The sequence below is a fragment of the Eumetopias jubatus genome, unplaced genomic scaffold (assembly GCF_037043125.1).
Source record: "Eumetopias jubatus isolate StellerSeaLion01/CBP00866 unplaced genomic scaffold, mEumJub1_p1.0 scaffold_11, whole genome shotgun sequence".
NCBI classification, from domain to species: Eukaryota; Metazoa; Chordata; class Mammalia; order Carnivora; family Otariidae; genus Eumetopias; species Eumetopias jubatus.
This window is the reverse complement of record NW_028274817.1, coordinates 70,563,521-70,588,387: the sequence shown is the minus strand read 5'-3', so window position 1 is coordinate 70,588,387 and position 24,867 is coordinate 70,563,521. Positions and strand designations below refer to the sequence as shown.

Below are 24,867 nucleotides of genomic sequence, written 5' to 3'. Positions count from 1 at the left end.
GTATCCATATCATGGACTACTACTTAGCAATAAAAAGGAGTGAAGTTTAAGATATGCAACAGCTTGGACAAATGTCCACTTTCCTCATTTGTAATAAGATGTGGGGGGGGCAGGGTGTCTCAAGGGCCTTCCTGTTTGGGAACTCAAGATACAGATGAGCAGAGTGGGGCAGGATGAGAGCATATTTGGAAGAGCTTAGGGCTTGTATTTATTTTATATTTTATTTTATGTTTTAGAATTTTTAGAGATTCAAAATAAACAGAAGGAACTGGCTCGATGGATGACAGCTGTTGTGTTTCACGGGCATCCTACGGAGCCCATTTTGAAAGCCGGGAACTCAGGAGGAGAAGAGTTTAGGGTAGTTGCATTCTGTTAGCAAAGGCCATAGAGTCTGCTTAGTTGCAGGGAATGAGTTTCAGAAGAGTGGCTCTTGCCTTCTTACACTGAGATCTTACACTTAAATTAGTGTAAGACCTAACCTGAAAGGACTCTGTGTTCCCAGGCACATTAGGAAATGTAAAGGTTCACCAGTCAGGGCACATGAAAAACGAGAAAGGCGCCTTGCCCCCTGAACACTAGGAGTAATGGGAAGTCCATCGTCAGAGCACATTTAGCTGGTGGTACAGTATTTGTTATGTGAGTCTCAAGCATGACCAGTGTCTGTATTGTGTTCAGGTTTGGAAATGAAGTAGGGACTGAGTCCATGAACGATTCTACCAGACTGATTGCTACACATAATATTCAAAGTCGAAGTTTTTTTTTTTTCAAGATTTTTATTTATTTGCGAGAGAGAGAATGAGAGTCAGAGACCCTGAGAGGGAGGAGGGTCAGAGGGAGAAGCAGACTCTCCGCCGAGCAGGGAGCCCGATGTGGGACTCGATCCCGGGACTCCAGGATCATGACCTGAGCCGAAGGCAGTTGCCGGACCAACTAACTGAGCCACCCAGGCGCCCCTATTCAAAGCCGAAGTTTTACACGCGGGCTTCAAACCCCTCTAAAATCGAAGGCAACCGTTGCTACGGGGTCCGCTGGGGGTGTATTTAGGGTCTCCCAACAGCCAATCGTAGTGCCAGGCGTTTGCGAGGGGGCGTAGCCGTGTAGAGACAGTGGCCAATGGCAAAGAGGGCCGTGAATAGGGTGAGGGCAACCGCCGGATGACTTGAGCCTGAGCCGAGCGCAGCGGCAAGGGGAGGTTGAGGACTCGCAGCTTGTTCCGGGGTTTGAGCTGTTAGTCTGAACCGTAGGCGGTACTTCAGCTGCCACCCATCTTCGAGGCTCACCTGCCGTTAAACGTCATGGAAGATTCTCAGAGTGAGCCACAGCGGATAATACGACGCCACCACCGCGAGAGGAAAGAGCTGCAGGCCCGCATCCAGGGCATGAAGAACTCGGTGCCCAAGAGCGACAAGAAGAGAAGAAAGCAGTTGCTCCTAGACGTGGCCCGCCTCGAGGCCGAGATGGAGCAGAAGCACCAGCAGGAGCTGGAGACGTTCCGAGAGAGTTTCCCTGGTGACGGCAACCTCGACTCCGTCACAGAAGATCTCTCCAAGATGAATCTTGAGAACCAGCCTCCCCGCCAGTCGAGGGCACAGAGAAGGCGCGAAAGAAGGGCGGCCCTCGAGAGAGTGCGCCAGGAGAGGATGGCCGAGGCCGAGATGGAGCAGCTGGCCAGCTTCCGCCGCGATGAGGAGGAGAAGCTCGCCGCCATCTTACGGTCCAAGAATCTGGAGCTGAAGGATATGCCGGTCGACGGCCACTGCATGTATCGCGCCATCCAAGACCAGCTGGTGTTCTCCGTGACGGTGGAGAGCCTGCGGAAACGCACCGCCAATTACATGCGCAAGCACGTGGACGACTTCCTGCCCTTCTTCCGCGACCCTGACACCGGCGACGCCTACAGTCGCCAAGATTTCTTGAGCTACTGTGACAACATCGTGCTCAGCCCGTCATGGGGAGGCCAGCTCGAGCTGAGGGCCCTGTCGCACGTCCTGCAGACCCCCATCGAGGTGATCCAGGCCGATTTGCCTGCCGTCGTCATCGGGGTGGAGTACAGCAGGAAGCCGCTCACCCTCGTCTACCTGCGCTACGCCTGCAACCTCGGCGAGCACTACAGCTCGGTGAGACCCTTCAAGGCCGCCGCCGCCGCGTCTCGTCAGTAGGCTCCGTTTTTTTCCTTCGGTTTTCTCGGTTTTGTCTTGCTTCGTTTTACTAGAAAGTCATTCCCCGCCCGCCCGCCCGCCCGCGCGCCGCCACCACCACCACCACTCTTCTCCGCCCCATTCCCCCACGGCCACGCTTTCTTACCTGGAGGTTCTAGCCCCTTCTCTCACCCATTCATTGCTTGGGGGGGCTGGAGTGGGGGAGACTCGGGACAAGGGAAAGATCTGAACTGTACTACCTGAGGGGAGTAGGTTGGCTAAATGTTAACCGCTTCTTGCCCTCAATGGTCTTTGCCTCCCTCGCAGATGAGAATTGGTCATGCCCCACGTGCCTTTGAGATCAAAATGGAAACTTGGTTCGATGCATTCCTAACTGGGGAAAAAAGAGTTTAGCTCGGGATCTTAGGATCGTCCCGTGAATTCATTGGATTTTAGATAAAGGTGGAGTTTCTCTGATCGAAATGCTTTGTGAATGCCTTCTGCTTATTCTTTGGGAACAAATGTATCGCGGGCTGTTTTTTGGGGGGTTGCTTTTTACTTCAGCTGGGTTCTTCCGGAAATGTCTCAAGTTATGAACAAGAGCTCCTCTAGTATTTTGTTTTGTTTGTTTTCATACAACCTTGTGTGGTTCACGATTATTTTTCCTTATTTAGGATTTGCTGAAGTCTACATAAGAGTGTTTGTTAAACTTAGAAATTAAATGCACCTACTAAACATAGAAACTAAATTTACAAAAACTGATAGGTAAGGTTCACTCTGAGATGTGAAAGATCTCAAGTTAATTTCCTTTATTAAAGATAAGAAGGAATATGACTTTATTCAAGTAGGTAATCCATTTCATTTTGTCTACAATTGGCACGAAGCAAAAAGAGACACACTGATGGGCAACTTAACTTCCTGTAAGGGTGAAGCCCGAACTAGTAAGTTTTCTTTACTGTGAGACATGAAAGGGTATAACTTTATTCAAGCAGTTCAGAAAAAAAAAAGTGAGCATTCTACTTTTGTTGATAGTCGACTTGTTGATATCTTGAGTTCTCCGGTAGAATAGTAAAAATGAAAGGATTTACAGTAAACAGTTTAAAAGTTTTCACATCTTTAGATCCTGTGTTTCAGTGAGGCTACTTAATTTCATTTAAAAAGTCCATTGTACACGCCAAATGTTCTAAAGCAAAATATATAAATTCAAAAATTAAAAAAAAAATGTAACTTGTTTTAAAAATAAAAGTTTTAAAAATACCTGGTTCTCTACTTTTCTGTAGCTGATTTAGTTTGTACAGAGTTTGTATCCCAGAATCTGCTTCAGCAAAGGAGTCCTGGAGGGTTAGGGAGGGGAGTTGGGAGCCAGATAAGGCTTTGGGGAGGAGGACTGGCCTGGTGGCAGCCTGGAGTGGAGTGTTCCCCAGGAAAGGATTTAGGGAGGACCTTTATCTAGAGGCTGTTCAGAGTTGATGTTTCACTCTGGGAAAAACATCCTGAAATGGTTTTGTTTAGCAATGAGAACATTGCTATGCATGAAAAAAAAAAAACTCCCACTTCCAGCAAAGAGGGAAATCCTGCCAGGTAGCTCACCGTGTAAATATGTGTCAGAGAAGGTTCAGCTGGCCAGCTGACTGAGAAGAAGAGGCCCCTGAGGAAACCAGGGATTGGGGTGCACTGTAAGAAGAAGGCCTTTTATAGGGGTGAGAAGACTGGCTGCAGAAGAGAGACAAGGCCCAGAAGGGAGGCATAGTCTATAGAAGGGTGCCTGGCTGGGAAGGAGGGTGAAAGTTGGGGAAGGCGTCAGCCTAGAAGGAAGAATGGGATGTGGCAGGGGAAAGCGGCACAGGCTGAGGAAGGGGACTAAGCTGATGAACAGGACATAGGCAGTAAAGGGAGCCTGGGTAGAGGGGGGTACCTGCAGGGGGTATAGGACACAGGTGGGCAAAGGGGACCTGACTGGGGACAGGGACAAAGGCTAGTGAAGGCCTCCAGAAATGGGAAGGGTGCTGTACTGGAGTGAGCTGCATTGGGTGGGGGAGAGGGCCATGGCTAGGGTAGGAGACCTTGATGGAGAGGGCGGCACAAGCTGGGAAAGAGGACCTGGCTGCAGGAGGATTCCTGGCAAGGGAAGTGGTCCAGGCCAGGGGTGGGAGCTTAGGCTGGTGAAGGGCTTCTGGTAGGAGAAGGTGGCCCCAGCTGGGGTGGGTTTTATAGGGAGGGGAAGGGAACCTGACTGGGAACTAGGTCACTTTCTGGGCAAGGGATCGGGGTAGGGGGCCCGAATAAGACTGGAAAGTAGGCTAGCTGTGGACTGAGACACTGGAAGGAGGAATAGACTGGTGAAGGGTCTACTCGTCAGAGCAGAAGTTCTGGCTGAAGGGCATACTGGATGTTGTAAAGGGGCCCATGGTTGTTGAATGGGGGAATGGCTGGGCCAGGCTGCCTATCCAGGGGAGGGACCCTTGCCTGGGAAGGGGGTCTGGAAGGAGAAGGGGCCTTGCTGGGGAAAGAGGCATTGACTAGGAAACAGGGTCTGATGGGAGGACTGGATGGAGGAGGGATCCCGGCTGGTAAAGGAGCCACCAGGCTTAGAAGGTTGCACAAAGCTGGAGAGGGGGCCCAGGCTGAGATGGGGACACAACCTGGGAAGGGAAAAGGGACCTGCCTCCGAAGGGGGCAGAGGCAGCAGAGGGGGCCCTTGCTGGGAAATTGGGCCTAGACAGAGAAGGGGGCTTAGGTAGGGAGGGAACAGAGGCTTGAGAAGGGCCATATGATGTGGAAGCGGTCGCGGCAGGAGAAGGGAGCCCAGCTGGGACTGGGGAGATGTCTGGGAGGTGCTGGCTACAAGGCACTAGGGTGCTAGCTGGGAAAGGTGGCCTAGGGACAGAGGCTTAGGTGGGCAAATGGGGCCAGGCAGGGAAAGCATGCTTATCTGGAGAGTAGGCCTGGTGGGGCAAGGAGGAATATCTTGGGGAAGAGGGAATAAGCAGAGGGGCATGAGAGCGGAGCAAGAGAACCTGGCTCTGGACCAGGGCATAGGGTGGGGAAATAGGTCTGGCTAAGAAGGGGATAATGGGGGAGGGGCTGGTTAGGGAAGGAGGAATTGGCCGGTCAAGGGAAGGAGGCCTAGTTGGGTTAGGGGGCAAAGGATGAGAAAGGAGTTCTTGACTGTTAAAGGGGGAGGGGGGAAGCCTGGGGGAAGGGCGCCTGGCCAGGGAAGGAAATCTGGCTGGGAAAGTAGGCATCAGCTGAGGAGGACATAGACTAGGAAGGGGCCTAGATGTGGGAACGTGCCTGTCTTGCAAAGGGAGAACAAGCGTGATCGGGTGGCACAAGCTGAGGATGGGAGACTGGCTGGAATGGGGGCACTGGGAGTGACCGTACCTTGGCGGGGAAAGGTGGCCTGAGTGGGGAGGGGCTCTGGCAGGGGAATAGGGCCTGGGAGGGAAGGGGAAGGTCGGCCTAGGGAGGAACATGGAGGCTAGGAAAGGAATCTGGTAGTGGGAGAAGTTCGGATGCCAAGAACCACATGAACTGGGCATGGGATAATAGGCGGGTTAATGGACCTAGCCAGGAGAGGGGAGCTAGCAGGTGGGGGACCTGAGGGCATGTGCCTTGACAGAGGTCCTGGCTGAGGGAGGGCATGTGGTTGAGGAAAGGGACCTAGCTGAGAAGGAGGGCATAGGACAAGAAGCGGAGGCAGTCTGACAGAAGGGGGATAAGCTAGACAAGGGACTTGGCTGAGGAAGGGGGCCTTACTGGGAAGGAGGCTTGCCTGGGAAGATGAGCCTAGACGGGGGGGGGGGGGGGGGGGGGAAGAGGATGTAGGTCCCTCAGTGAAGAGAGCCCCTCAGTGAAGAGAGCCTGGCTGGGGGGAGGAGTCTGGATGGGAAAGAGCTCCTACCCGGAGAAGGAGACTGGGCTTAGCATGGGGACACCTAGGGGTGAATGGGGCCTGGCAGGGAAAGATCACAGAGCTGGGGAGGGGACTTGACAGGCGTGATTCAGAGCTGAGAGTAGAGGAGGCACTGGCTCTGAGAGGCCAGCGAAGGGGCAGCTCCTTGGGAAAGTGATCCAGCTGAAGAGGGGAAAGGCTGGGCACGGGCTGAGGAGGGGTAACAAGCTGGGGCAGGGGATCCTGGCAAGGGGTGCTGCTGCCAAAGGGATACTGGCTGGGAATGTGGCTCGGCTGGGGAGGGGGTAGAGGTGGGTAGAGGTGAGTAGAGGGGATGCCTGCCTAGCAGCGGTTGGGAGCCCGTCTGGGGAGCTGGCCTTGGCTGGGGAAGGGGCCTTAGTTGGGGAGGAAGGCATAAGTAAATGAAGAGAGCCTGACCAAGTTGAGGGGACCTGGCTGAGAGAGAAGGCATGGCTAGGTTCCACATTACAGGCAGGTTAAGGGCTTCTGCTGGGGAAGGTGTAATCTGCTGGGGCAGGCTCATGACGTGGGGAAAAGGGACTACCTGGAAAAGGGGGCCCAGCTCCTAAGGGGGCAGGTATTGACTGAGGACCAGCGTTATGGAAGTGGGCCTGGGTGAGGAATGGGGAAGAGGCTGGTGACACGGACCAAGGCCTTGGCTGGTATAGAGTATAAATTCATATGGGGTAAAAGAAGGATTCCTGGCTTTTGAAGGGGGGAAGGGCTAGGGAGGGGCACCTGGCTAGGGGAGGGATTCTGGAGAGTTATCGGCACACAAAGTAGGGGGGTACTGGATGCGGATGGGGCACTGTTGAGGGGGAAAAGTGAGCTGGCTGGGGAATGGGGCATGGGTTGGGCAAGGGCCCCATCTGGGGAAGAGGGCACTCCTGGATGATGTGAGCCTTGCTGGGATGCGTGCGGTGGGGTGGGGGTGGGGGGTTGGGGGGAGGGGGCTGGTGCTGCCCAAGGAATTCTGTGGCAACTAAACAAAGACAGCAGACAGCAGAGTCCCACTGTACAAGCTATCCCTGAATATGAGGGAAGTAACTATTCCTGTCTTGGGAACCCTTAAGTTCTCACTGGGCCTGTCCCAGCTGCCTCCCCAGGGTCTGCCTTCAGCTAGAAGGAGAGGGAAGAGTTATCCCAGGCCAGATCCTAACCAGGCCCAGAGCACAAACCAAGAGAGAGTCTTCATTGTGGGATCTGGCAGGACATGAGGGATGTACAGTCTGTTCCATTTTGTAGCAATGTCATGTCCAAAAGCCATGAGTACTGTTCCCAAAGGGATCCAATTCCAGAAGCAAGTTTCATTCATTTACTATTTTTCATTTGTGCTTTGTCATGTTCTCCCCCTCTTGCCATAGCAGCCAAAAATAAGGTACATTTATCTGGGTCTGAAGCCCAGCTCATCTAATCTACTTCCAGCTTTGTGACTTGGATAAATCACCAAGTCTTTCTGGGCCTCAGTTTCCTCATCCATAATGCGGGACAATTAATACCTGTCTTAGAGATATCTCTTGGGATGTTAAGTGCATTAAATGAAAATACAGGACGCCTGACTGGCTCAGTCGGTTAAGCCTCTGCCTTCAGCTCAGGTCATGATCCCAGGGTCCTGGGACCGAGTCCTACATTGGGCTCCCTGCTCCGCGGGGAGCCTGCTTCTCCCTCTCCTCCCCACTCGGGCTCTCTCTTGCTATCTCTGTCGCTATCTTTGTCTCTCTCAAATAAATACGTAAAATCTTTAAAAGTAAAAAAAAAAAAAAAATTAAATGAAAATACATACGAAGTGCCCAGTAAATGTTAGCTACTGTTAGTATCATTATCTAGGAGCCCAAGAACACAACATAATCAGCTGGGGCAGCAACCACCCCTTGATTTTGTGTATTGTGACTTTTGGGGCAACTTGGCCTCTTCCGGTAGGTCTCAGAGTGGAAGCAGAGCTTCTCCCAGGTCTGTCTGCCCCAGCTGTTACAGCCAGAGCTTCCTGGGCTTCAGTGTGAAAGTAGAAGCCTCCAGAGTTCACCCCAAGTGCCCTCCTGGGGACAGGAGGCCTGCACACAGGGACGCCTCAGACCAGCCAGTATCTGCCTTCTAGGCTTTTTCTACACAAACACAGACACAGGTTTTTTTAAAAAACAAAATTGCTTCAAGCTACTCTTCTTTTAAAGAGAGCGAGTGAGCACGGGAGTGGGGAGGGGGCAGAGGGAAAAAGAGACAATCCCAAGCTGACTCCATGCTGAGCGTGGAGCCCAACACAGGGCTCAGTCCCATGACCCGGAGATCATGACCTGAGCTGAAATCATGAGTTGGATGCCCATCCCACTGAGCCACCTAGGTGCCGCATCTATTCAAGCTACTTTTTTTTTTTAATTTAACAATACATTATAAGCATCTCCCTATGTCCTTAAACAGTCTTCAATATGATCATTTTAGTGCCTGTGAATGTGCCATAATTTATCCTATTCTTTTGTTGGACATTTAGATTGCTTTCAATTTCTCACCACTATAAATATGCCACTGTAATATCCTCGTAGCTGGATGTTTGTCTATATTTCTCATTATTTCCTTTTGCTGGGATTTCTAGAAGTGATCTAGGTCAAAAGAAGAGCCTTTTCATGCATACTCCTAAACTGCCCTCCAGAAAAATTGCACCACTTTACACTCTCAGGGTATGAGAGTGTTATTTTCCCATATGGTTGCCAACACTGAAAATTATCATCTTTGCTAATTTGTTAGATGAAAAACATCGTATTAGTTGACGCTTTGTTGATTACTAGTATGGGAGACATTCCTCTAACTGTTTATTAGCATGTCTATTTCATTCATGCAGTAACAAATAATTCCTATTTTAGTACCTGTTCCTGAACTTCGCTTAATTTTCTATTTGTCTTTTTCTTATGGATTTTTAATAGGTCCTTCCACATGTCATTTGGATATTTAAAAAGAAGTATTTTCTGACTTTTTGCATATGCTGAAGTTCAAAATTATAATGGAATCTACCTATCAATCATCTTTATGGTTTCTGCCTTGGTGTCGTGCTTAGGAAGGGATTCCCCATCCTGAGTTTGGATCAGTATTCCTGTATACTTTCCTTCAGGTGTTTATGCTTTCTCTCACTATTTAACTATATTTAACATCTCCACCTGGAAATTACTTGGGTGTAAGATAAGGACTGAACATTGATTTTCCCCCATTATGGTAATTAGCCATTTATTGACTAATCCACCATTTCACCACTGATTTGAAGTACAACCTTCCACATGTATTACCCTCTTATGAGGGTAAATCTCATCAGTCAGTCACACAGAACAGCAGCATTCCAGTGACCTCAGTCTGCAACCACCAGCAATCTATTCATCCATTCATTCCATATTTTCTGACAGGAACAAGAGAAGTAGAGGTGATAAACAATAGAGATACAGGGATAAAAGATCCAGTCCCAGCCCTCACCGTCTAGTGGAGATGGCAGACAGGAAAATAGAAATAAACAGAAAGCAACACGACCAGTGCCGTGACAAAAGGAGGCACAGAGGAAGGACACCTCATCACACCTGGAGCATCAGGGAAGCTTAGGAGGCCCTTACAGAGGACAAAGCCCAAGGGGAGGCAGGAGTGAAAGAACAGGGTGTCTTCCTACTCATTGGAGCTGGTGGGGCTGGAGAGGTGGGGGAATCATGGGAAGAATCTGGAGAGGGAGATGGGCATGGTGGCCTGGCCTTAGTAAACATGAGTTTTACTCATAATATTACAAATTAAGTATGTACAATTTAATGAGATACCATTTTTCATCAGATTAGCAAAGAAATAAAGTTTGATAATTTGTCGATAGGGAAACAGGTACCCTCAAACACTGTTGACGGTATGTAAACAGGTACCATCTCTTTGGAAGACAGTTTGGCAACAACTACCAAATTTAAAGCACACAAACCACTACTGGTTGTATTTTTATGGGTAGAAATATCCAGTTTCACTTGTGCCTGACTAAAGTGAAACATAGTCAAAATGATAATATCGGTTGCTTTTGAGGAGGGGAACCAAGTTGCTGAGGGGAAAAGGTTGGGTGGCAGCTTTTCACCGTGAAATCTCTTGAACATCTGATATTTTGAACTATATGAATTAATAAATAAATCTAAACCTAACTCACTAAATAACATGCACTTAGCTTTTGACCTAGCAGTCCACATTCAGGGCTCTGTACTACAGATCTACATATTACACAGCATGATATTTCAAGGACGTTCATTACGGCAGTGTTTGTCAAAGCAATAATCTGGATACAACCTAAATATCGTCAGGAAGGACTAGTTGAATAAATTTTGAACCTTCCGTATGAATTATTTCATGTAGGGAGAGCGGTAGAAGTGGGTGGGTGGAGGGAGAAAGATGATGAGCTCTTACTTTTAAACTATATACTTCTATATAGTTGAATTTTTTTATTATAGTTACATATACATTTGTGGTTACAAATAGAATATATAAATAATACATAAATGTGGGGTGCCTGGGTGGCTCAGTCGTTAGGCATCTGCCTTCGGCTCAGGTCATGATCCCAGGGTCCTGGGATGGAGCCCCGCATCGGGCTCCCTGCCCGGCAGGGAGCCTGCTTCTCCCTCTCCCACTCCCCCTGCTTGTGTTCCCTCTCTCACTGTCTCTGTCTGGCTCTTTCTCAAATGAATAAATAAAATCTTTAAAAATAAATAAATAAAAAGAAGAAAAAGAAAAGAAAAAAGAAAACCTAGCTCTTAGAACAACAAATAGAAAACAAAGGAAATGGAAAAAAACAAAACAAAACAGCATACTGGCCTTCCCCATGGGGAGGGGGGAGGTTTGAGAGGAGTAGGGTAGCTTAAGCATTTTTCTCCTGGTGTCTTCATTTTTACTTTGGTGTCAGTGATTCTGCATATGAAAATACCGAGGTTATGCTCTGCTTCTGTAGCCTGTACCTAGTTTCAGAAAGAAGATGTCTTCTTATCTCTTTTTGGTGCCTTTTTATTTCAGCGGGTCTTTCCCAGGGGAATTATGCAAATGCACATTTACTCAACCATCAAGTCCCAACTTCATTTTGAATGGAAAAATGTGCCCCCTAAATATGTTTATTACTTCTGAATGACTTTTGCCAAAACAACTTTAACCACTGACCTAGGGCCCTCTGTGGGCCCTTCCAGCTAGCTCCCTCCATGTCTGTTTTGATGTGTCTCTCTCTCGGTCTGTCTCTCTCATTTTTTCTCATACACCCACCCACACACAAATCTAGGACCTGTCTCTAAACATTGTGTGTGACCCCACAACACTGCAAGGCAGGAGCAATAAGAGAAGCAGTTTTGGCTTGGCATAGGAAAGAACGTGCTGGGTGCCTGGGCGGCTCAGAAGGGTTGAGCATCTGCCTTCAGCTCGGGTCATGATCCCAGAGTCCTGGGATCGAGTCCCACATCGGGCTCCCTGTTGCATGCGGAGCCTGCTTCTCCCTCTGCCTCTGCCTCTCTCTCTCTCTCTCTCATGAATAAATAAATAAAATCTTAAAAAAAAAGAAAAGAAAGAATGTGCTGATAATCAGAGGTATTCAAAAATATAAAGAACCATCTCACAAGGCGCTGAGGTCTCTGTCATTGGAGGTGTGTAAGCCCAGGCTGGATAAACACCACCTCACAGAGGTTTTCAGGTACTTCAAGTATCTAGTGGGCACCTAGAAGCTTTCCACCTCACCTGAGAAATTAGAAAACGAAAGAGGAGTTTTTGTTTTGCTTTTCTTTTTTTTTTTTTTTTTTTTTTTTGCTTGGAGGTGGGAGCACACTAGAAGGGAAGCACAGAAAGCCCCAGGGCATGGGCAAGGCTGAGCTGGGAGCTAGGGCACCCCTAAAGGAGGTTTGAGAGGCCGCTTTTACCCAGGTGAGCCCTCTTTCTAGAACTGTGCACATGTTAATCCCTCCCAGGCCCTGATCAGTCTTGAGGAGTTTGGGAACACACCGGTGTTGCTGAGCTGTAGGAGTGGCCAGAAATGGAGATATCACAACTGCGATGTTGACTCTAGCCCTTGTTCTTGTTCTTACGTACAAAACTGCTGCTTCAGCCGGCTTGGAGATTTGCTCAAGGGACCTATTCTTCTAATGAATCGCCTAGATGATTAGGACACACTCACAGGTGTGTAAATAATGCTTCTGGAAATATTTGAGGGGGTTTGAAAACAGCTTGTTCTCTTAAGTATCCTATTCAGTTCAACTAAATATACCAAGGATCTCCAGTAGCAGGCACTGCTGGCTGGGTAGGGCCCCAGGAAGGCCAAGCGGGGAGCCCCAAAGACTGCAATTCGTGGTGCTCTCCAAGGTGGCCTCACAGCCTCAGAGGTGAGAGCCACAAAAATCCAAGGGACTGCCAAACGCAAGGCCCACCAGTAGGTGCTGTGGTCCCGGAAGAAGATGAGGAAATCAAGTGGGAATGCTCTGGGACAGCTTGGGACTGACTGAAGCTGGGTGGAAGAGGGAATCGGGAGCCTTGAAAGGTCAGCTTAGATTTAGGCGCGCAGCCCTGAAGGGAAGGGCACTTCAGGCTGAGAGGACGGTATTAGGCAAACACACAGAGATGACACTGGGCGAGATGTGAGTAAAGAACGGTTGTTCACATCTCCAGCATCTGTTTTCCCCCATCCCTGCAAAAGTCCCCACCTTCCTTTTGGGGTGTCATCCTTGTGTCACCTTCTTGGGGTAAAGAGGCGGGGTCATGGCCAGGGCCCTCCCCCTTCCGGGCCGCCAATCAAAGCACCGCTCCTCCCAGGCCACAATGATTGGCTCAAGCTAAATCTGTGGCTTGGGTTTGTCCAATCAGAGTGAAACCCAGGATTTGGTGAGCGCATGTGCTTTGTAGCTCTTTTTGAAGCTGTGAGGAGGTCCAGAGCCCCGGGCCATCTTGCAACCAACCGTTGGGGGAGGGGGCTGGGGGCCGCAGTTACGAGGTGGCCTCAGGTGAAGCCACCAAATTCAATCAGTTCTTAGGAAGAGGCTAGTAAGGGCTTACGGAATGAGAGGAGAGTTCTTGCAAAGTCTCAATCAGAATTTTGTTTGAAGGAAAGTAGGACGGAAGTGGACAGCAACAACTGTTTTCCCATGTTCACGTAGCCACTTTAGCTGGGTTTCTCGGCTACTTCGAAACCGAGAAGAGGACTACTCAGGGTATTCTAGCCCTTAGGGAGTGGCCTTTCTAAGTAGTAAGTGGGAATTCTGGACTCTGGACCGTGGCAGCCTGATTGAGTTCGTTTGTTCTTTCCCTGGGAACGCCAGCATGACTGTGGGGGATGGGGGGGTTGGTTCTGGAAGTATCTTCTTTCCGATCCTGAAGACCAGCTTATGTAGCAACTTCATGAGCTACCTTCCTATAGGACCCAGACTCAGCGACCAGCCACACCTAAGAGAGAAAATTTCTGCAACTTGCTCCCCACCCTTGGAGGAAAAACATCTTCCCTACAGAGGAGTTAGAATGTTGCTCTAGAGGCAGTAGAACCCATTGATTGTTTTTTCAGACAGAATGACACATCAAAACTATGCTTTAGGGATGAGGAATCTGGTGGCGTTTGGGGGATAAAATGGATTGCAAAGAGGGAGATTGGAGGCAAGAAGGTGATTTGAGAGGCCCTCTTTTCATCCATTCAGCCTGGCCTAGGGCTGTGGCAGCAGGGAGAGAAGGGACCAGTGATGAACATGGGAGTGGAATTAACATTTGTTTTATGTGGACAGTGAGGCGGAAGGCAGGATCAGGGGTGATTCCCTGGTGTTTGGCTGGAGTAATTGAGGAAATGGTGCCCTGAGATTGGCCCTTAAAAATCCCTTAAACTGCCAACATAGTACAGCGTCCCCAGTTTCATGTATACAACCTTTGTACACGAAAGCTTTTTGTACCTCCAAGCCAAACTAAAAGGAGGCACGTGTGAGCGTGAGTGACCACAGACTAGCTTAGAATGGATACACGAGAAACGCCAAGGAGACAACCTCAGCGCTGAGAATAGGGTGTGAATGCATTGCTTATTCAAAATATAAATATAGTTTCAATTTTTAAATAATTAATTAAAGTTCAGTAATGTCAGTAGCAAGCCAAGCATATGTCAACAGCACCCAACAGTAACTCTCAACAATACTGTCACCAAACTCGGAATTATTCAGTTGATAATAATGAGCCTGGAGCTCGGGCAGGAGAATGCAGGGGGTGCTCTGGCATGCTTTCTGCAGATGTAATGTGTTCTGCCTCTTTTTCCCCCCATTAATTCTCCAGTGGATAAACTATTTGATCAGAGTTCATAGCCTCTCTCTTTGTCGTACGCACATCCCACCCCTTTCAAGGAAAGCACCAATTTCCAGAGATAATAAAATCTAAATCAGCATTTTAAAAGCAATATAATATTTTTTTTCTGAATTCGGACCCGCAATGGATTTTGAGTTTTGCATAGTTTGCAAAGCAGTTTCTGTTTCTTTCTTCTGCTTCTACTGGTGTAGAGACCTGAGGCCAACTACAACGCCTTGTCTAAAAGCAGACCCACTAAACCCTGGTGACACACACACACACACACACACACACACACACACACACACGAAACTGCCGCAGAAGCTTTGAAATTTAAGAACTTTCTGTTTTGCTTTGTTGTTTTGTTTTTGTTTTTTCCTTACTTTGAGTCAGGTCAAGTTTTTTAGCCTTGGTGTACTCCCCTCACTCATCTTTGAAGATAGAAGGGAAGTCCCCAGAGACCAAACAAAGCAGGGAGGGTGATAGGCAGATAGGACTGGGGAGCAGCTCTTATAGTTCCATTTGCATAGAATAACCTTGGCAAGAATAGACACCAAATATTAACAGAGATTTCCTCCCAGTGGAATTACAGGTGAATTGAATTTCTCCAGATTATTGCCAGCAAGCATATTATTACATTTTATTTTACGTTGTATTTCATTAACAACAAATCAGAGTAAAGATTCCTAGATACCGTGAGAGACTCATTAAAATGATGTTGTAGTATTTTTTTCTGCAAACAAAATACCTTTCTTTAAATAAGAAAAAGATCTTAATTTTCAAATGCTTTCTTTTTGTTTTAGTGGAAAAAACAGTCATGATGTTTTTTTCAGTGGATAAAAATTTCCCTAAACAGGCTTGCTATAATGTTCGAATTTTAAACATTTCAGTGATGTAGTGTGCTAATTCTATACACAACAGCTAACATGATTAAAAGTTAAAATCTTCCTTAAGGCACTGAAAATCATTATAACGAATAATTCAAATTAAAAAAATTTTTAATTCAGTGTTTTCCTAAAAATAGCTTTATATTTTCGGAACTTAATAGAAAAACGAAGCTACAAAGTAGTTTGTAAAATAAGACCATACAAGCAAATAGGTAATTTACGGTAAAATTAATTGCCCTTCTAAATTTTTAGGTATTACATAAAAACCATAATATGTTTAAAAAAATAAATTTTTACAAAGGGAGGCTTCTAGGGGTAATGGTGCTGTTCTATTTATTGATCTGAGTACATACAGATATATTCCTGTGGAAAAATTCATAGAGTTGTTTCCTTGTGAAATGGGTCCTTTTCCATATGTGTGTTATTCTTCAATAAATAATATTAAAAACAAAAAAGAGGGGGAAGTCAAACAGAATCGAAGGTCACAGAATTTCAGGAGGAGGATTGAGACGGGGTTGTTGGATACTGTGAATAATAATAATAAAATAAGAATTACCACGTATACTGGCTGTAATGCACACTTAGCCATGTGCCAAGAATTGCTCTATGAACTTTATGTATTATAACAAACTTAATCCTCCCTAGTCCCATGAGGTATGTACTATTATAGTTCTCACAGATGAAGAAACTGATGTACAGAGTGGTTAAGTAACTTGTCCAGGGAGATGATAAACTACTCTTTCAAGAAATTTATGGTGAATGAAAAGACAGAGCAGTAATTCATGCAGAAAACAGGAAGTTTGGGGTTTTTGTTCTTGTGGGCAGTGTTGAGTGCATTTATGACTTGAGGAGAGAAGCCAGAGAGAAGGGGAAAGAGCAAAAGTGTTTCATCCTCTCCCAGGAGGCCAGCAGAGGGTGGATCAAGAACCCATACATGTACACTTTTGCCCAAGGGAAATGTGCCTTCTAAGATCTGAAGAAAGGAGAGGTTTGTGCAGTGGAGAGCTGAGAGATTCCCACATCAGGCAAAGGACATGGTGAGGACCTTTGCTGAACCATAAGGAGGCCAGGAGTGTATAAAGAAAGCTGAAGAAAACTTGAAGTGAGGATTACTCAGTGTTTATGACAGTTAAAATGATGGTAATTGCTCATTTCTGGATCCCACCCCAGGCCTACTGAGTCAGACTCCAGAGGTGGAGCCCCAGTGTCTGCTTTTTTAACAAACTATGGAGGCAGTTCCGATGACCCCTGAGTTTGAGAGACCTACTGGTTTATGAGACCCACAAGCCTCAGGAGATGAAAGGAAGATGGGTCTACCCTGCATTACAGAGCATGAAGGGATAGTTTTCCTCAGGAATTAAATAAGCTCTCCAAGTGATTCTGTCACAGGTGGTCTGTGGACACACTGGGGAAATTTGCCTCAAAGTTGACGGTGGCTAAGCACGTGGGCTTTGAAGCTAGATTCTAAATACTGCTATTTATTTCCCATCGCAAACTTTGGCAAGCTAGTTGACCTCTCTGTGCCTCAGTTTCCTCATCTGGAAAGTGGGGCTAGCAATAGATAGTACCCACTTCATCATGTTGCTGTGAGGGTTAAATACACTAACGTGTGTGAAGTGGCTCAAAACTTAATAAACACTCAACACTCGATAAATATTAGCTATCAGTATCGCTGTGTTTAGTATTCACCATAGTTGGAGGGCCCAAAGGCACAGACAGTGTAACCTATGAAAAGTAGGTTAGGCGATGGAATATTTGAGCAGATTCGGGAAAATAACCTACCAGAAAAGACAATCTTGTGACCAGAGGAGAGCTCACAAGGCAAAAAGGGAAGTGGCAAAGTGAGGGCTGTACCCACTTACTAGGGGCCTGACAAGGTGCACTAGAGCTACCCCCGATGAAGTTAGTGACGGGAGACAAAGTGGGGTTGGTGGGAGAGGTGGGGAGGTGGAGATAAAACTGCTGCTCTGCCCTCCCCAGGTGGACGGGAACCACTGTTTAGACCCTGCCTTGTTTTGCCTCTGATGGGAAGCCCAGGTTCTAAAAATATGCTCAGCGGACAGAAGTCCTTTATTACTCATCTGAAGAGAGGCCTGCCCTTAGATTCCAAACTGAGCCTCTTGGGCAGATACTTGGAGCCCTGTCTCCAGCCATGGGTTCAGGCCAGTGCTTAGCCTCTTGTTCTCTCTTTATGCACCTTTGCACTTGATCCTGCTTGTTAAGGGGAACACAGAGGAGCTAAGGAGAGAGCTGGAACCCAGGTCCCATGAGAAACAGTTGAAGGAGCTGGAGCTGTTCAGCTTGGAGGAGACTGAAGGCAGGGTCGTTTCTGTACCTCTAAAAGGCTGTTACAAGACAGCAAGAGCAGATGGGTGGGGTGGGGGGGCAGAGCTAGGAGCCATAAATGGATAGAAACCATGGGGAAGCATATTTCAGCTCACACAAGAAATTAACTTTCTAATAGTACTGATCAGCCATGAATCAGAATAGATACCTTGGGAGGTAAAGAGCTCCCTGTCACTGGCGGAGTGCAAGCAGCGGTTGGATGACAGCTTTATACCAGAGAACATTTAAGTGGCTGGTTGAACTTTATAGCATAGAACAGATTGTTCTGTGTTAGTTTTCAGCAGCCTGGTTTCATTTCCATAACCCTTGGCTTTCTTAGCCCTACTTATATATTTTTTAAAGATTTTATTTATTTACCTGGCAGAGAGAGAGAGAGAGAGAGAGAGAGAGAGAGAGAGAGCGCACAAGCAGGGGGAGTGGCAGGCAAGGGAGAGGGAGAAACAGGCTGCCTGCCAAGCAGGGAGCCCGATGCGAAGCTCGATCTCAGGACCCCGGGATCACAACCCTAGCCGAAGGCAGACGCCTAAACAACTGAGCCACCCAGGCACCCTTAGCCCTACTTTAATACCTGGTAACCAGGTCACATTTAACATACTAGGGAATGGATGTTGGGGAGCAAACTGAGTATCCCATAGGCCCCAGGAATTGGGTCCATGCGTATCTCTCCCTTCCAGCTACCATCACCTCTCCCTTCCCAGACTGCCTACAAAGTCAGATACGTTTCTCTACATCCCTGCTTTCTTGCTGTGCCCAAGACAAACTCATAGGCCCTTTAGGATTTAGGGTATAGAATCACTGATGGGAGGTGACACAACAGGAAACATGGCAGGTAATCCAGAGGCCCAAGAACTCTGACCAAGTTCCCACAGCAGTAGTCCATGGGCTACTAAACAAGTGCTTCTCAAACTTTAATGTGAATCGAATCACCTGAGGATCTTGTTAAACTGCAGATTCTGATTCAGGAGCCTGAGATTCTGCATTTCTAGCAAGCTTCCAGGTGCTGCTGATGCTGCTGGTCCATGGATCTAAATCCTTATATAGATATCTAGGTTATTGCTGTGGTCCTATGTTCTATGGCAGAGTTGTAATAAGGGTTGCAAACTCAAATGCTTATCAGGATTAATATAAATGGGCAAGGGAAGCCACAGACTCGATGAATTCTGAACTGTTTGGATTAAGCTGTTTGGCTTAAGCATAGCACCAAATGCAGAGGTAGACACCTAGCAGCCACCAGTTTGGGAGGTCTATGAGTCTGCATCCACTCCGTGTGTGTGTGTGTGTGTGTGTGTGTGTTTAATTCTTTGTGAGAAGCTCCTCATTTTGATCTAAGTTTGGTAGAGGCCCCAGGGGTTCTGAGAGGAGAACAAAAGGATAAACCATTTGTTTTTCAGGTGCCTCTGGACTCCTGTGACCTAGGGCACCCCCACCCCCACCACCACCACTTTGCCCAAGTGAAGGCTTCCTTGGCCCTTTTCTCAGATTTCTCCCTTTTGAAACAAAGAGCTCATTTATCTTCATTCAGCACAATTAGCAATGGGCATCTCTATTTCAAGGCTTACCCCCCCACACCCGCCTTATACACACATGTTAAACAGGTTGGCTCTAGTCATTTTTGGCCAGTAGACTACAGGACAAACCCCAGGTCAGTGGGGTAAGAGGTGAATTGGGTAAAGCCTCTGGGCCAGGGGAGAATCCTACACATTAGTTCTCCCTTCCAGAAAAAGGGTAGATCGGAAAAGAGAGTGGTTATAACTCTATGGAGATTTGGTGATGGGAACACATATTTTGCCATGGAGAATGTGTCCTAATTCTAGAAATCCAGTCCCAAGCCAAGTACTCTGTCCCTAGGTTTGGGGAGAGAAACTCATTTCAGAAGGGAAAGGGTCACTCAAGCCAGAGAAAAGGCTTGCTGTGAACATTTGCCTTTGCTCTGATTTTTGGGACATCCTTGACTCTCCCAGTTGGAAGAGATCTTAGAGTACGTCCTTTAGTCCGGCTTGCCCCTGTCACCTCCTAACTTGGCAACACCTCAGTGTGTTCTCTATTCCTTAAGCAGATTTTCGAGTTGGCATTTATTTTCCCAAGTGAACTTTCTCCTCCAAACAAGAATTTTACCTGCCCAGGAAAGTGCGGTTCTTGGGCTCGGTTCTTGGGTATAATTCCCTCTTCAGTAAGCATAAGCCCTTTATTTCAGGACCCAGAATCTACTGTCAGGGTGTCAGGTGCTACAATCATAGTACTCAGCGAAAGCACCGTTCTTCCACAAGAAGCCCATCCACTAAGGAAACAGACCTAACCCCAGGTTTATAAGCACTGATAGGAAAGCCCACCTCACCCCCCTTGGGACCCTTGGGTGGTGGCATTGGAGAGTAAAACCCAGCTCATTTCTACAGAAGAGACAGGATGTTGTCCTTCCCTTTCTCACACCTTCTAGCCCTCTTTCATAATGGAAGCACAAATACCTCCCCAAGAGGAGTTGTCCTAACTCTCAAAAGTGGGCAGTCCATGGGCGCCTGGGTGGCTCAGTTGGTTAAGCAACTGCCTTGGCTCAGGTCATGATCCTGGAGTCCCGGGATCGAGTCCCACACCGGGCTCCCTGCTCAGCAGGGAATCTGCTTCTCCCTCTGACCCTCTTCCCTCTCGTGCTCTCTATCTCTCATTCTCTCTCTCTCTAATAAATAAATAAAATCTTAAAAAAAACACACACACAAAAGTGGGCAGTCCATCATTGCACACAACCTGAGCACAGAGTCAGATGAGCCAGGAGCGGGAAACACCCAGGATCCCAAAGAGGTGAAAGGGCTCTGAGAACTGGTTGCCTCCCCTGGGGGATGGCGGAGCTGCTTGCAAGGCTCCAGAGCATTAGCCCTTTCACACTATGCTCTGGACACGTGGAGGGAGTCTCATCCCTGAGGGGCATCAAATGATATTCTTATAAGCCTGTCTCTTGCCACGCTCCCCATCAGATTGCCCCTCTGTGCTGGATCAGGTCTGATTAGAATTTAGAGGAGCCAAGGTCTCTGCCAGCTGGTCCTTCACAGGTGTGATGAGAATGGTGATGGCAGCCCCAGCTGGACATGATGTTGGGCCCCAGGATGGACACAAACAGGACCCAGTGGGGTCTGCTCCCAGATAAACTGCTGAAACATCACAGCTGTCGCAGGCGCTGTGTTGAACTGCAGGAAAATCCTCCTCTGAGAAGCAACCCCATTAGGTTGGAATTCCTGCTCCCCCACTTTCTAGCTCTGTGACCTTGGGCAAGTTATTTCCCTGCTCTGTGCCTCAGTTTCCCCATCCACAAAACCAAAGAGGTACCTACCTCTTAAGTGTACTGTGAGGATTGAATGAGGTATCTGTTTTGGGGGGGGCATTCTTTTTTTTAATTTAAATTCAATTAATTAACGTATAGTGTATTATTAGTTTCAGAGGTAGAGTTCAGTGATTCATCAGTTGCACAGAACACCCAGTGCTCATTATATCACAGGCCCCCCTTCATGCCCATCACCCAGTTACCCCATCCTCCCCACCCACCTCCCCTCCAGCAACCTTCAGTTTCTTTCCTATGCTTAAGGGTCTCTTATGGTTTGTCTCCCTCTCTGATTTCATCTTGTTTTATTCTTCCCAGGTTTTGTTTGGTTTTGTTTTGTTTTTACTAACAAGAGTCATGCCGTATATATTGTTCTTTGATGTGCTTGTTGGAGATGTTGTCAGCCTAGCACACTCCTCTTATCCGTTCTATATTCCACAGAAATAGTGTCACTGTTTGGGTTGCTTCATTCTGCTGTTATAATTATTGCCCACTTTTGTGCACAAACTTGAGCACAGGGGCTGGAATTTGAGGGGAAGAGTGCCAGTTTGAGCCCTTGGCAATCTGAGGTGAAGGTGTGTTGACGTGGCATTGAGCAGGTGGCAGGCCGTGCGTGCTGACTCAGGCAGGAGGGTGGCTGGACTGTGAATTTGGGACCCACAGGCCGATGGCATTGTGTGTGACAGGGACGTGGTGGGTTTTGCTTTTAACTTTTGTTTTTCTGGGAAACCATCTCTCCTTCTATTCTAAATGAAAGCCTTGCTGGATTCTTGGCTGTAGATTTTTTCCTCTTAGCAGTGGAATTTATCATGCCACTCCCTTCTGGCCTACATAGTTTCTGCTGAAAAACCCACTGATAGCCGTATGGGGTTTGCCTTGTGTGTCACTGCTTTCCTTTCTCTTGCTGCTTTTAAAATTCTCTCTTTATCACTACTTTTGGCCATCTTATTTACTTTGTGTCTTGGTGCAGACCTCTTAGGGTTGGTTTTGTCGGGGGCTCTCTGTGCCTCCTGGATCTGGATTTCTCTTTCCTTCCCCAGGTTCAGGAAGTTTTTAGCTATTATTTCTTCAGACAGATCTTCTGCCCCCTTTTCTCACTCTTCTCCTTCTGGGATTCCCTATCATGTGACTGTCATGCTTGACGGTGTCGCTGAGTTCCCTGGGTCTATTCTCATTTTGCGTATTTTTCCCCCTCTCATCTGCTCAGCTGGATTACTTCCCATTACTCTGTCCTCCAGGTGGCTGATCCGTTCTTCTACTTCCTCTTGTTTGCTATTTATTCCAGGTGGTCTATTTTTATTTCCATTCAGTAAGCCCAATAGCTCTAATTGGTTCTTTTTTACATCTCTTATCTCTTGGTGGAGGGTCTCATGGAGGTTCTGCACTTTTTTCTCAAGTTCAGTGAGTATCTTTATGAGCCTTACTTTAAATTCTCTATCAGACATATTACTTATCTCCATTTCTCTTAGGTCTCCTGCTCTGATTTTGTTCCACTCTTTCATTTGGGACATATTCCTCTGTCTCCTCATTCTGTCTATTACTGTGTCTGTTTCTCTGTGTTAGGAAAGGCAGCTACGGCTCCCACACTTGAAAGTAGTGGCTTCATGAAGAAGAGGTCCTGCAAAGCAATGTCTCCTTTTCACCAGAAAATGGTGCTTCAGGAGTGTCTTCTATGTGTGTTGCTGCAGGGGTGTCCTACCATCATGGCAGAGCTGTGTTTGCCTTCAGTCCAGCCTGCAATGAATGGCTCTCTGCCTGTTGTAGGCAGAGTCTGACACCTGTGGTGTTGGTGGGCTGGTCCGGGGCTGCCTTAGGCTTGAGTTGAGTCAGAGCAGGTGTTTGCCAGAGATGAAGTAACACCAAACTGCAAGCACTTTCCCCTCATTGTCCCCTGGGAAGCTTTTGTTGGTGGGTGTGGCCTGCAGTCAGACCAGCTGCCTGCCCCCAGCCCACCGTGGGGTCACAGTCAGACTGGTGTGTGGTTATCTTCCCCTCTCCCTGGAGCAGGACTCACTTTGGAGTGGTGCTGGCCCTTGTCTGGGCTGCACGCACACCGCCAGGCTTGTGGCACTGCTTTGATGGGATCTTGCCCAGAGCAATCAGAGGGGGTAGATCTGCTTCACTATGGCCTCTTGTCTATGCCAGGCTGCAGAGAGTCTGTTCTGCCAGTTTACAGGCTGCTTTCTGGGTTAATTATGCTGACACGGGTGCTCTCTAGGCGGCCACGTGGCAAGAGGTGAGCCCAGGGTCCTCCACCTCCGCCATCTTCCCAGCAGCCTCTGAATGCGGTATTTGTAACAATACTTGACACAGAGCATGTGCTCAGTGAGTGTTCCTTCCTTTCCCTTGGCTTGGCAGAATATGTTTACTAAGGAAAGTTGAGATACACAGAGGCCAGCCCTATCCCTTGGAGTGGTGACAACCTGGAGGCTTCTAGATGCCATGCCCAAGAAAGAAAAGCAAGATTAGAAAAAGGTTAAGTAAAGCTGCTCTCCACCCACCTGCCCGCCTGACAGTGTACTGCCTATCAAATATATAGCTGATGATCCTGGGTCATGGGCTTGCTTGGAGTTGGGGGGGGGGGGGTTGTCTACACCAGGCTTGTCACAACCTGATCTTGTGACTAAATGCAGGTATTTGCAAGACAACTGGCCTGAGGTGCAGTTTTTCTATGAGAACCTAGTCAGTCCTTGAAGTAATTTGAACTTTGCTCCCTCCTGTGGTGAGCCCTCACAAATCCCCATTGTCCTTTATCCCAGCTAACTTCTCCTACTGGCCTCGACCTTAAATATGAGTTCTGGAGGGAAGCCTTCCAGACTACTGACCTAGGCCAAGTATCTGTACTTTGCCCGAACACTTTGCACCTACAAGTAATGACATGATTGTGCATTTCTGTACCAAGACTGTTACCCACTGCACCAGAAGCTCCTGAGGGAAGCGCAAAACCTTTTCCTCTTCACCATCCCTATTGAAGCAGTGACAGAATCTTGAGCAGCCATTCAGCCTCCACCACAGTGGAGAGAGAGCATTGGCCAACAATCACAATAGCTCTTTTGGGTTCTGACAAAGAAGAGCAAAGCAGGATGAACGTAGAACCAGATGTGGGGTGTTTCAGATCCCAGAACGAGGTCTTCAGTCCTCGGTGACAAAAACAGAGTCCCTAACGGCCTCAGCCTGCAATACAGTCTGAGGCTGCGAGATGCGTAAGAGAGGCCTGGATCAGGGAGTCACGATAGCTCAGACTCCAACTGCCAGGAGAAATGTGGTTTCTGAAGTCAGAGGTCAAGAAGCTTCCCTCCTGCCGAGTGCTGGAGAAGAGTCCCAGAATGAACGAGAAGTGCAAAGAGAGAGCCAACCCTGAAGGAACCATCCATCAGAGGCTCAGATTGCAACTGCTCTTCTGTGCGTTGGCTTAAAAATCAAATTCCATTCTAGACAAATTTCCTTATTGCATGCAAGCTGCTCTAATTTCAAGAATGTCAAATATGCGGCCAAATGCAATTACATTTTAAGCACAGCACTCACTTGAAATATAGCACAAATTTCTAAACCAATTTTAATCACATTACGGAGAGGGCAGACCTGCTCAGCAATCTGAAATCCCACCTTATCCAGAGAGCCTTTCCTGATTAGTTAGAAGAGTGGCCAATTTGCTGCCTCTGCCCTGCCTATTCTCTTATTCCCACTCTGCTGTCAGGTATGCATTTATCCTTACGCTTGTACATAACGTCGATGGGGTTGTTGATGATTCATTCTGCCTTGGCTACCCATTCACTCGGTTTATCACATGCCTTTTATGTCTCAACGGCCCTTTGGCTGTTTCTTTCTGGTACCCCTCTGTGAGCATAGGCCTGGCCTTGGATTCCTTTCATGCATGGCTCATCCCTGCCCCACCCTTGTCCATATGGGTTCCTTGAGAATGAAAGCTCAGGGAGCCATAGGCTAAACTGGGTGGTTGTAGGGACAATGTGTGGTGGGGAGTCCAAGCTCCCCCAGACTTCAGACACA

The 24,867-nt window shown here is 47.7% G+C and overlaps 1 protein-coding gene across 1 annotated transcript; it reads left to right on the top strand.

Moving 5' to 3' along the window:
• The first annotated feature begins 1,295 nt into the window (after positions 1-1,295).
• OTUD6A (OTU deubiquitinase 6A) lies at positions 1,296-2,159 on the top strand. The gene has a single exon (XM_028092122.1). It carries the CDS (start codon positions 1,296-1,298, stop codon positions 2,157-2,159), a length of 864 nt encoding a protein of 287 aa, XP_027947923.1.
• The last annotated feature ends 22,708 nt before the right edge of the window (positions 2,160-24,867 follow it).